Source organism: Conger conger, chromosome 14, assembly GCF_963514075.1.
Source record: "Conger conger chromosome 14, fConCon1.1, whole genome shotgun sequence".
Lineage (NCBI taxonomy): Eukaryota > Metazoa > Chordata > Actinopteri > Anguilliformes > Congridae > Conger > Conger conger.
In genome coordinates, this window is record NC_083773.1 from 23,340,038 (window position 1) to 23,353,058 (window position 13,021).

Below are 13,021 nucleotides of genomic sequence, written 5' to 3' on the forward strand. Positions count from 1 at the left end.
TTGGACAGCAGCAACGTTCAGTTTTCAACGCGGACACACTCAACCGGTTAGGAGTACATCGTTATTAAACATTATCTGTATGAAAGGGGGACACAAAGGCACAGTATGGTCCGGGAAACCAGACACCTATGGGTTGGAAATTTACCCGAAAATGTACGAGAGGAAAAAATTGTCGAACATTTCAAACGGTGAGTTACATAAAGGGAGAAAGTCGGGGTTGTACAATGTTAGCTACGGGTCATAGAATCCCACACTGCTCGTTTGCCCCGCCGTGGGAAAACTGTGGCTAGCTACCTAGCTAACAATATCGTTAGCTCGCATTCAAGTGAACTCGTGCATATGGTTAAAGACTATTTTCAATATGCAATATTAAATGCTAAAAGTTTATGAACGTTAGCCAGCTAGCTAACTAATATTAAAAAACCCAGCTAGCAAGCTTGTTAAATAGCTATAGGAAATGACTAGGCTAGCTAGCTCATTAGTAACACATTGGGAGTTTGACTCGTATAGTTTGAAATGTATTGGATACATAATTGCTTGGTTGTTGTAGCTACGGGGCACATGAACGCGAGGAGGGATATAGTCGAAATAAAGCGGGGAAATGAGAAATACTGTAACGAGCTTGCTAACTCCGGCAACCATCCTTCCATGTGCAGATATCATTAATTAAAGTGTCTTAGCATGACGTTAGTTAGTTATCGTAGCTACCATCAATCCACTTGATTGAAATATGCTAAGCTAGCTAGCTAGCATATGCTTCAGTGACATTAAATATGTCCAGTACTGTAACGTACTGTCTTAGTACATTTCTTAAAGTATCCAATATTAGCCAGTTAGCGAGCTACGTAGATAGCTAGTTTATGTTATCTAAAAAAAGAGTATAACTTGGCTAGCTACGTTACGTTATAGTTATCTTTAATGTTTTCACTGGTGACATTTAACTTTTAAGTTCTGTTCCAGTAGCTGCACTGGCTAGCATGACAGCTACGTTAGCTAGTATCCAGTCTAATTAGCTTGAATAACGATAGTATTTATCTAAAATGCAGCTAACTAGGATTTTGGTTTATGTACTGCCGCCCTTTTACCAGCATTGATATAACTAACGTCGGTAGCTAATGCATACATGTCGCCAGCATTAAATTTAGCAAACGTAAGTAACAGTAATTTAGCTGTTACTTATTTTGAAATAGTTCGTTCAGTAAGGCAGCTTTCTGTTCATAGCTCTCCCGTGTTTATGAAGGTTAACTTAGCTGACGTACGGCGATTTGTGTTTGGTAACTTTGAGCTAAGTTTTAGCCAGCATGCTACTTGTCTTACTGCAGTTCTCCTATAAATATGTATTTTGCCATACCCAGGTGTTAGTCTTGAGTCAGTTGGCTATAAAACACTAACATTAGACTATATGTGGTCCTTACTTTTGTGCAATTGCATGGTTAATGAGAGGTCCAAGAATAATGTACAAGAATGCCAAAAAGTTTTACCTTAGATTTAGATTTAGCAAGATTCATTGGATGGGAGGTATTTTTTCAAAGGCAAATAATGACAGCTGCTGGCGTAAGTGTCCTTGCTGTTGAATACCAACTTAAAAAGGGAACTGTTCTGCTTGCACAGCTAAAAGTATACGAATAATGGTTACAATCAGTGCCCATAAACTTTTCGGTCTGACAAATGTAAGCATGGAGATTGCATTTAGAATAGTTTTATTTATTATTATTTAAACGATGTAATTGTTTTATGTTTCACGTATATCATTTTAGGTTTTGATCAACAATTGTTTACGCTCTTAATCGTTCTACTATACGTAATATATCAGTTTACCACTTGTGTCTGCTTTCAGAGGTAGCTAATAGCGTTCCCTCGGCTGTCTTGCCCCCGTCACATTCCTGTATCATTCCTTGTTTTTAGTAGATGACCGTTGTCCTCACTCGTCTCCAAACAATACGTGATGGCAACAATGTAACGATAAAATTGAAGATGTGAACTGATACTGTGTATGCCGCCCAGAGCCACGAAGGAAATCTTTTAGTGGCATGCAATCTGACATGAAATTGTGTTCGTGGGTACAGAGTTACGATTACGCTAACAATATTGTTTGTGCTGCTCTTTGTACGTGTTTGAAGAAACGTCTCAGCGAATTTGGTTTCCTCACATGTTAGGGGGCAGCATCATCCGTCCGTGTCGATTAGTAAGGGGAGCGTTTGAATTCAGATTTAACAGTCGGTCCACATAACCACCAATATATGATAATGTATATCCGCGCAATCAACTGTTACCACTATCTAGGTGCAGTTAATCATCGTCGCTACGAAATGTTTGTAATGGCTGTGAGGAGTTCTTAGGTGTGCAATAACTTACCTCGGTAGATTGCTCCTTATTTGGCCGTGGCCGTGGGAAACGATTATGTGGGTGCATTGCATAGACTAGCCTAGTAATAGTTTGAGAAAGAAGTGCAGAGAATGCATGGAAGTATAGTCACATGCGCGTATAGCCACAATACCAGTTAACTCGGATAATATTGCCCATGTTTATCGCAAGGGAGTCGTTGTTTATGTTCTAGTGTGGGCGGGGGCTATTCGAAGATAGTGTCAATTGATTGTGGAGGGAGAGGGGGGTGTAAGGGCAGTGTATGCCGTGTGAAAGCGTTTGTAAAATGGCGTCGAGGGTGACGTGTGGGAAAGGACTAGGCTCTGTTTTAGCAATATTCGTTTGCAGTCCAGTTCCACTTTGTAACAAGGCATCCATTTTCCAAAATCAGCCGTATCGATTCCCAACTCTTTTAAAAATTGAGTGTAATCTAAGCCGCCATTAGTACACAATTTGAAAGCATTGGCACTGCCAACAAACCATAACTGCAGGGTAGCATTCGTATGGTGTCAGAAAGGAGAGTGGCCTTTTAAAAACGATATTTTGACATTCAAAATGTTTATTTGATGTATAAAATGTATGTATATATAATGTAAACATTCCCCTAATAAGCACAATAACCTTGGTAAACGTGGTGCTGTTAAGCAAAAACAAACTAAAGTGTAACATTGAAATAACCCGCATATATTTTTTGAACAAATGACTCTCAGTAGGTGTAAAATGTTATTTTGGACATTTGAGGACAATAGCCTATTGATTGTGGTACAAAACATAGGTATGTTAAATGTCAAATTTAGTTTAGCCCCTTTAGTAAAACAGAAACTGATAACCGGATCTTAAGGCTATACTTGAGCCTTGCTTCAACAAGGAAAACTACCCTGTGAAAATGTCTCTAGTTGTCAAACAGACGTTGTTATAAATAATGCTATATAGATAGCTATGCTTGGTAGATATATTAAAGAGCAAATGCATACCATTTTGTTAAAGGTTGGGTGGGGAGTGGAGAGAGAATTTGGAGAGATGAGGTTTATCGAAGCAACAGAACAGAGAAGCCAATGTGGACAACAGATTTCCTTTCTCTGCTGGACAGAATCAATAATGCAAAATCAATGATAATGCTACAGCTTCCATTATTCATCTGCTCAGTATCAGCCTCATCCAGTGTGCCTGTGATGAGTTGCCTCCAAAACAATTTGGGTTAAGCTCCTTTATGTTTTTGTTTTTTCGTGCAAGTGCAAGCTTGGTTTCTGCTTCTGAAGGGTACATGCTGCTCTCTTAGGAATTACTGTGCCAGTTCTGTTTTTAAGAAGAATATTCCCATCAAGTTTCATCCTTTATTTTATCCCCTTCCTTTGGATGCACTTCCTTTACTATTCTGGTCTTGTTCTGAATTGCCAAAATCAGTTGTTAAAGAAATGCTTGCGATTTGTTGAGTCTTTCCTCTCCACCAGTTAAAAATGGTGGTCCTCTCCAACAGATACCTCAAGAACAGTAACCTTTTTGTTTTGGTGTTATATCAGTTAAAGTGTATTTGGGATTTATTTCAGCTAATTTCTTTAGGTATTGTAAGAATAAAGAAATTACACTCAAGGATGTTATTTTCTATCGATATAAGTTAAAGCTGTATTGATTTGACCCTGATGACCTCATCACTTCTTTAACCATTTTTCATCTTCCATGTTCCTTTCTCCATTCTACACCCCCCCCCCCCCTCCCTTTGTGAACCACCCTTCTGTTCCTGGTCTCTATACCCCCCCCCCCCCTCCCCCCCCAGGTATGGACGGGTGGAGAGTGTCAAGATTCTTCCCAAGCGCGGGTCAGAGGGTGGAGTCGCGGCCTTTGTGGATTTCGTGGACATTAAGAGCGCCCAGAAGGCCCACAACTCCATCAACAAAATGGGGGACAGAGACCTGCGCACCGATTACAATGAGCCGGGCACCATCCCCAGCGCCGCCCGAGGCCTGGACGATAGCCTGTCCTTAGGCACTCGTGCGCGGGACGTTTCTGGGTTCACAAGGGGGCCGGGGGGGCCGGTATATGTGCCCCCCACGTCCCTCCACAGCAGAGAGGGACGCTATGAACGCAGACTAGACGGGTAAGTGGACAAGGTTTCTCTGAAGGGCAGAGGGACTCTTGTTTCTTATTAAAACCTTTTTTTTTTCTTTTCCGAATGAAATGATTTTACTATTGGGTGGTTAAAAAGAAAGAAAGAAAGAAAGAAAGAAAAAAGCGATTCCAGGAAGTTTCAGACGTAGAACATAATCTAGGGATCCCTTCTACGTCCCCAAAGCTCCGACCTCACTCCTGGAATTATAAATGAATTTATGCGTTTATTCCTCTAAAAACAAGTATGTATGTAGCCTATTTATATATTGTTGGGGATTCACAGTGTGAGCCTTATCCTGCTTGAGAGTTGGATATCACATTTTCGGAGAATCCATGCCGAGATTTGGATATCGTAAATTTCCAGGGAATTTGGATGCGGGAGCCTGGGATTCCAGCTGCCTTGCCTGGGATTGCTCCAATCTGGAAGTACAGAACCGCACATGGTGGATTAATGTCTTATTTTTATTTTTAATGAAATTACAGGAAAAACAGCCAAAATTTACATAAGTAATTTTCAGAAACAAAAGTAATTAGAAATCGGAGAACAAATGATGTGTATTTATGATTCAGTTTCTCACTTACTTGTGGTGTTGCTTATGACTTGCTCATCCATCGTGGTGCGGACATTTGTGGATAATATTTCCAGGATATTTACCCCCTTGTTGGATTTCCATTGGCCAAACTCAAGGATATTCAAATATTTGCAAGTGGTGTTTTTTTTTTTTGTTTTTTTTTTTTTTGCTCTTTTCAGTTTCTCTTTGGGATTATATATCGGGCCTCTACTATTAAAAATTCTGGGGAGACCTCTGCCAATCAACTGTGCAGAGAAATGAGCTTTGGTGAGCAAAATTACAATGACTTTTATTTTTTACATTTTGTTTTGGATTTTTATTTTTTCTTGCATTTTTGAACTCCATGGACATACTTTAAAGTGGCGTTCATGGACACCAAAAGAAGATGGAGGACTTTACAGCACAAGGCCAAAATTCCATGGAAATACGATGTTTTTGTGGTTGGACTGAAGACCGAGAAAGAGACACTTACCCCAAACTGGAATTATGGCTTCCCCATGTTGGATTACTGACCTTCCCTCCCTTTGCGGATCTAGTGTTATATCACACTGGTGTTGTGGATGCCACTGTAGCTAGGAGTAGAATTTCACACCGTCCGTACTTGCAACATAATTGAACTCAACCTGTCTACCTCACCAACTGCTGCCACAAGCCAGAGTGGATGTTTTGGCGTCTCTACCAAAGAAGATGGAATTAATGAAATCTGAGCCATTCCTTGGGGATTTGTAATGTACTGAGACAAATTGCTCTTGCTACCTGCTGAGGGAGAGAGAGGCTGGGAGTATTTTCACGGCTAGAGCTGTGAATGCAGCCGCAGAATTGTCACTGCAAGTTTGTGGATTGTGGGGAATGATTTAAGGAAAGAAGCTCTTGCAGTGGATAAACGGAGTTGGTGTGGTTTGCCTAATCTACATGGAGAAGAATCGACATGCCTAATCTGGACTGTGAGAGAGAAGGGATGTAGACTTTTGGGGGAAAGATATTGCCGAAGATGCAAAGGATTTTGACTGCTGCTTGGATACTGTGAAAGACTTGTGACACTGCATTCAGCTCAACAGGGAAGCCGGATCGTAACGCACATTCTAGGACAAGGCACCAGTTTGGATTAATTCTTTTTTAATTTTTATTCAGCAATCTGCATACATTATTAATTAAAAGCACGTTCCCAAGCACCGTCGTGAAATCGGTTGTTGAACAGTAGATTAAATAGATTTTTTAAAAACAGTCTTCCACTTTTGCGCTTGTACCGAACGGTCTTGGGACACAAGGATTTTGAGTTTGGATTACCCGCAAGGCCCTCCCTGCTGGGCATCCAGCCTGTCATTTGAGGATTACTGCTCCGAGAACAGCTGACACATTTTGTTTGGGGCTCCAATTTTTACATCCATTCAATTTTTTCAACCAGTTTTATTTTTTGGCTCACAAAATTCTGTCTCCCTAGAGTGTATTTGGGATTGTAGGTCGTGTTACCGCTGTCTGAAAAGGTTGGTATGTTCTGCCCTACGTATTTTAGCACTTCTTTCTAACCCTGAGTCGAACCCTTGTCTCTCTCCCTGTTTCTCACTAACTGCCGTAGCTTGTAGAAAGAGTCTTCTGCATTAGCCTGTAGGACTTTGCAGACCGCCTATTGATTGTCCTTTTTTATGTTGTTTCTCTATCCGTCTCTTTGTCTTTGTCTTTCTCATTGTGTGTTTGTCTCTGTGTATCTGGGTCCTGGTTTCTCTGCTCTATTGAATTGGGCAGTACCTCAACACCTGTGAGACAATGAGATTTCCCCTCTGGTAGATAAATAAGCTGAAGTTAATGAATTGATGGACAGCCAAAAAAAGTTTTGTGGTTGAGCTCCACCTTGCTCTGTGTGATTATGGTATGTGGAACTGTGGAATTAGTCACACCATGGTTTTATACTCATTTCACAGCCTGAACCTCTGCTAGTCTTCTTGGCACAACCGTATTTCTCATTACTGCACTAATGGTGAATGCCACACCCAGTCAAAATATAGATTTTTCCAAATCAGTTGCATAACAGCTGCAATGACACATGCAACATGTGTGCATAAACAAACACATGCTTCAGGAAGAACAGGAACCGCTTTCCTGTTTCTCCTTTTGTACAGTTGCATATCTACTGAAGACAAATGAGGTGAAATGTCTCAGTCAAAGGTGCTGAAGGCAGTCACCCATTAGGACTTTGAACCAGTAACTTTAATGCCTTAAACCTAGCTCCTTGAACCAGTGCACCGTTCTGTGTTCTGTTACAGCAGTATTCCTGAAGCACATGGTAAAGTTGGGTAAAACCACTATCTCTAAGACTATAGATCTTTTGGATGAAACCCACCCCCCCTTTTTATTTTCATCTTATTGCAAGATATGCTGCAGTTAACTAAAGATGGAAGACTAAGCTATGCTGTCTATGGCTAAATATTGTTTGTCAGAGGGGAAATATTAAGCTATCATTGTTATCTATGAAAAGACATGCAGCATATTAGTCATTCATTTTACTCACCTCATTTTGTCTTTCCTTTCTCTCTGTGTAAATGTGACCGAGTTGGACGCTAATGGCCAATATTTTAATGCTTTTGTAGGGGATTTTTAATTTTAATTTTTTAAACTTTCTGAAGTGAAGTTTACACAACAGGATCCTACACTTCCCGCATCTCTGCTCGCTGGCAACATGTTAATGTTCAGAGAAGGCAGATGAGATTTCCAGACCTAATTTCATTTCACTGCACTGTTCAGATTTCCTGAGCTCTTAATAGCAAATTAGTGTAGGTCAAAGCGATTCAGCCGATGGCCAAAGGTGACATGGTTTTGCGCAAACCACTTCATATGCAGATAAAGCATTGCTTCTTTTGTTTCTATATTCTGAAGGCAAATACTTTTTCTTTTGTGAGTTGATTTTGTGGCACACAAGTCAGATGGACAGAAAATAATTTTGCAGGCTGACTTCCTTGGCCTTTGCTTGGCAACCATTCGCATCAAACCCAAATGGCTGATGGCTCTGCCTTAGAAGCCAGTAGGTGGGCATTGCCCCTTGGCTCCAGGGAGGGTTCGCTTCCTGGACGGTTTGTAGATGTATTTCAGTTAGCTGCTGATGAGAACCTTCATCATTATGATTCCATTTCATATGATTCCTTTAGGAGAACAGGAACCAGAAGTATGGCCACATGGCTCCTTGGGTGCTGTATTCTCTCGTCATGTCATATGATTTGGGTCTTTTTTGCAAAAACAAAGGACACTTGAAACCCTCAATCTACTGCAAAGTGTTTACATCTTAATAGTTTTGACAGGATTACACATTTATTTTTTTCAGTCAATATTTGGACACTGAAAAAGACATTGTCCTCAGGAATTAAAATAATGTTACCAAGATTTCAGCATTTTCTGCTAGAGTGTTACTGTTACTGTTGTTTCGAAGTTGCTTTGAGAATCCAGCACACTGATGGGTTTGCATATCTCTGGAGTACAAGGGCTAGTTATTTCCTTATCATATTTGCAAAACAAAAAGGTTATTGCTCCCCACATTGGACAGCTGTAAACCATATTTTTTGAAGTATCATATTTCCCATGGTTCCCTCATGAGCTGTCGTGGCTCAGGCCATGCTTTGGGAATGCTGCTGTGCTTGTTTGCTCATACAGCAGAAGAGTAATTTAACTATCTGTGGAATTATTTTCTATTTGAACTTTGCCATTGGATTTTTAAAACTTAAAATGAATGTGCATTGCGATTGAAATGGATAAGCAAAATTTGTATGATGTCATAGGAGAATATTCCCTGTAGAATTTTTTAAGTGCAGTGGTTTTATGACAACCCTGCAGATATGAAGGGGTGATGCTGTTCAAATAAGGTGACAATACAGTATAAAAGCTCTTATCTGTTTGTGCCATTATGGTTGTACGTTTTGCTTTAAACCTTGATTTTTAACCCTTTTTCTCTAAATGACATCATATGTTCATATGAATATTTGAGTGATGTCACTTTGATTCCTCTTGCTCCTGAAATGAAATGTAACAAATGTAAATTGAAGGCATCGATAATTAAAGGGACTGAGTGCAAACTCGGCAACGACGGCTCAATAAGCCCTAACCCGCCACAGCAGGACTGTCTGCAGGGCTTTCCCCCTACTATGCGCTACACCACCTGATTTCACTATTCTTGGTTCAGATAAGCTAATTTGTGAAAGCAGGTGGTGTAGCGCACGGTTGAAGCAAATGCCTGCAGACACTGCGGCCCGCAGGACGTTGAGTTGAGTAGCGCTGCTGTATATAGTCTTTTCTAAAGTTGCGTTATTATACCCATGGTGCTAATTTGCTCTAAATGTATAGTTGAATGAATAGTTCATGTAAATAATAAATGATACTACATGTAGAGGTTACAGTGGTAATCCTCAGCTAGTTTTCTTTCATTCTGACTGATGCTGTGAGTGCACACAGAAGGCTCAGAAGTGGCTCAGAAGGCTAGCTCCGTCTGTTGCAGTGGATATTAGCAGCCCAAGGACCTGAAGAGTAGGGAGTGCTATGTAAACGCTTTTCCATTCTCATGCATAGAAGCTATTTGTTTCAGTTTGGTAATTTGCATGTGTAACGACATGGACGTGATGGTTTTACGTCCACTTTGTGTTAAACTGGTGAATGAAATAATATCATTATAACACTATATGTTCTTAATCTGAACCGAACTGTGCCCATAGACCAGCCTCTACTTGAAACTTTGTTGTTTTTCCAAATTTCAAGAAATAATAATAATAATAATAATAATAATAATAATAATAATAATAATAAAAAATCACAATTAAAGTCAAAGTCAAATTGAATATATAGAAGCCCACAGACAACCGCAAGCTATGACTGTGGGCTTGTGAATGTTAGTTTCAGTTTCTAAACGTGTCAAACATTTTAGTAAACTTCTTTTTTTTTTTTTTTTTACGCTGACCATAGTGGAATTTTTTTTAAATGCCACTTTACCTCCGCTTTTGCATGCATGTAAGGTGATGCATGATTCTTTTCCATAATATATTTCACAATAATTCGGAAGCACTATTTTCGAAATATGACAAAGCCAATAATGCTTCTAGCCAAATGATAAACACTCTTTTGGCAACATAAAAACTGAAACGAAAAGAAATGGACACCTTGAATCACCATACATATCACAATAATGCTCACTACCATATAGTCCAAATGCCATGAATTATCGCAGGCACATAGGCTAAGTGTGCTGCTCTCAGGCTTAGGACCATTCTGTGAAGTGATAATTCAACCATGAGCAGGCAAGAGATGTGTGCTCATAAGCTGCTTTTTGTAGGCACTACAGTCCACAGGCTGTCCATTATTATTATACAGATAAAATGATGAGTGTTCATAAAATGCGAGCATGGCCCTAAAGCTGGGCTCCCTTTTGTCCTGGAACCATCTCGCAGTCCTCCTTTTGGAACTGCATTCATCCTGAGAGCTAAGTCACTGGTTGTGTGAGGTTTCATGTTACTGGGAGGAAAATGTAAGCAAACCTTGACGCACATACAGTATCTTCGGTTAAGCTGCTGCAGTGCCAGCCGTCTGCCCCGTGGGAGAGGTCCTGGGTTTTGTCTCGGATTTCGTCTCTGTCACATCGTCTTAGAAGCTTTCCTGTATGAATGTGCATTTAAAACGGACCACAGAGGTCCAGCTTTGTGGCATTGCATGTCTACAATAATTTATTTTACAGCTTAAGACTCACATGTAGTGCATGATGCCCCCCCCCCCCACTGGCTACAATAACATGCTGAGATGAATGAACTATACTCTTAAGGGGAAATTCTGCTCTGGTGCCTATTGGTCATTTAAATTGGGATAAGTAGAGCAGTTCGCTGGGTAATAAAGTGACTTAGCTGAAACCGTCCCTTCCTACGCAATTCTGTGGCCAGTTGTGCAAAAGTTTCATAATTGGTTGCAGAAGATTTCCTGAGCACTGCAATTTCCATTGGAGTTAGCAGACTGTGGAAACTGTGCATTTATCATGACAGCAGTATAAATATTCTTAGTAGCTGTGAAATGCTGGAACTTATAGCTTTTAGTTGTGAATCCTGTTTGATCTAAGGCAAAGGAAATGTACTGCCTTGGATCTTGTGCCTTTGTTAAAATATGCATTTTATGTGCCTTCCAGTTCTTGCAATAGGTTAGTTCTATCCTTTGCGTATTACCCTGTGCTTTTGCGTACACATTGAGTATGTTCTTATGCCATTATGCGTATGAATGTTTTGAATAAAGGTGCAATTTGACAAGAAAATGTAACCTCTGCAAGTAGTGAGGGAATGAAACCAGTCTGTGACCTTTAGCTTTTGAGGAGAGTTTGGATATTTCAGTTTTGGATATTCTCAACTTGAACTGACAACTTTTTCCCCTCTGCTTCCCCTCTCATCCTCCCTCCCTCTTTTCTTTCTCTCCCTTGCTCAGGGCTTCCGATGGTCGGGAGCGTGCCTATGATCACAGTGCCTATGGACACCATGAGCGCGGCGGTAGCTTTGACCGGCAGCGCCACTACGACACAGACTATTACCGCGACCCCAGGGACCGAGCGCTGGTGGGAGCCGGAGTGGGCTCTGGCCCCGCAGGAGGGGGGGGCATTGGGGGTCCTGGAGGGGTTAGCGGAGGGGCGGGTGCTGGTGTTGGCGCAGCAGCAGGAGTAGTCAGCGGCGCTGGGGGCAGCGGAGGGCCCTCGTCGGTCGGGGTGGGTTACTATGGGTCCCGTAGCCGGAGTCCCAGCCGGTTTGAAACGCCGGAGCGGCGCTACGAGGCCCGGGCGCGCGAGCGGGAGCCCTTCACCCTCGCCAGCGTGGTGCACCGCGACCTTTACCGCGAGGACAGGGGTCGCCGTGCCGACCGCACCTACCACCACAGCCGCAGCCGCTCGCCGCACTCGTCCCAGTCACGCAACCCCTCGCCGCAGCGGCTGCCCAGCCAGAGCTCCAGAGCGCCTCGCTCCCCCAGCGGCTCCGGCTCCCGCAGCCGGTCCTCCAGCTCCGACTCCGTCAGCAGCACCAGCAGCAGCAGCAGTGGCAGGTAGGTGGCGCCTCTGAGCGCTGGGGTTCTTTTGGGGTTTTCTGAGTAGGTCCTCCTTTCTTTCTTCCTACAAAGATCTCCTTCTGTCTTCAGTCCCTGAGAACTTGGTCCCTGTTTCTTTCCTCTACTTGTTTTTCTCTGGTTAAAAATGGTTGCCCTCACAAAGTATAACTTCGTTCAGGTTATATGAAAAATCTTTGTTTTTACCTTTTATCTGATCTTCAATGACTTGTGGGTTAAGAACTGTTCAGTAAAATGGCTGGGTGTTGCAGTAGCTAGGTTGGTATGTTGACTGCGGTGTACTGCAGTCAGTTCAGCCCAATATTGGTATCTGTACAGGGACAGTCTGTATCTGTATCCACCCACATTCTCCACTGTAATAACCTATCCATGTCGCCTGTGATTCCAGACCTGTTGTAATTACACAACGATTCTATTTTCAAAAAGAAGGAATTGCTAATCAAGTTGTGCATTAGCCTTCCCCCTACAGTCATCTGTAGTTATTCCGGTGACTCGAGAGAAAACCAGTGTTATGGGTAACAGTGATAGCTGGACCTCGAATCCAAATCCGGCCCTGGTTCTCTTTTCTCCCAGGTAAACAGTTAGTGCTTCTGATTGGCCAGACTGTCTTCACATCTGACTCCCAAGTAAAACCACCAGTTCTCTGACCTCGTGATTTGATGGTCCCTGGTGTATGGGATGGGGTTAGCCCTTGTTGTGACGACTTGGCCGTTCACATTGTTTTTGCAAGCTGAATGAACAAAACCCTGGTTTGCCTCCAGCTACGTCAGTGATCCTTGTTTGCAGTCCTCATCTAGTCACTGCACGCCTGGACTATTGGGTAATGACATTTACAGTCCCTGAAGCCTAATGGTGTCCCTGCTCATTCTGTAAAAATAAATAAATAAATAACTTGCAGTGCGAAGTGATGTTGATCTCTG

General features: G+C 41.9%; 1 protein-coding gene across 3 annotated transcripts in view; it reads left to right on the forward strand.

Moving 5' to 3' along the window:
- Positions 1–13,021, forward strand: part of LOC133109663 (msx2-interacting protein-like) — a 34,071-nt gene continuing 21,050 nt past the window's right edge. For all 3 annotated transcript variants that reach the window (XM_061219120.1, XM_061219122.1, XM_061219123.1), the window contains exons 1-3: positions 1–188; positions 4,139–4,459; positions 11,475–12,080. In XM_061219120.1, the coding sequence (XP_061075104.1) occupies positions 106–188; positions 4,139–4,459; positions 11,475–12,080 (1,010 nt within the window). In that variant the 5' untranslated portion in view covers positions 1–105. The remainder of the gene's footprint in view (positions 189–4,138; positions 4,460–11,474; positions 12,081–13,021) is intronic.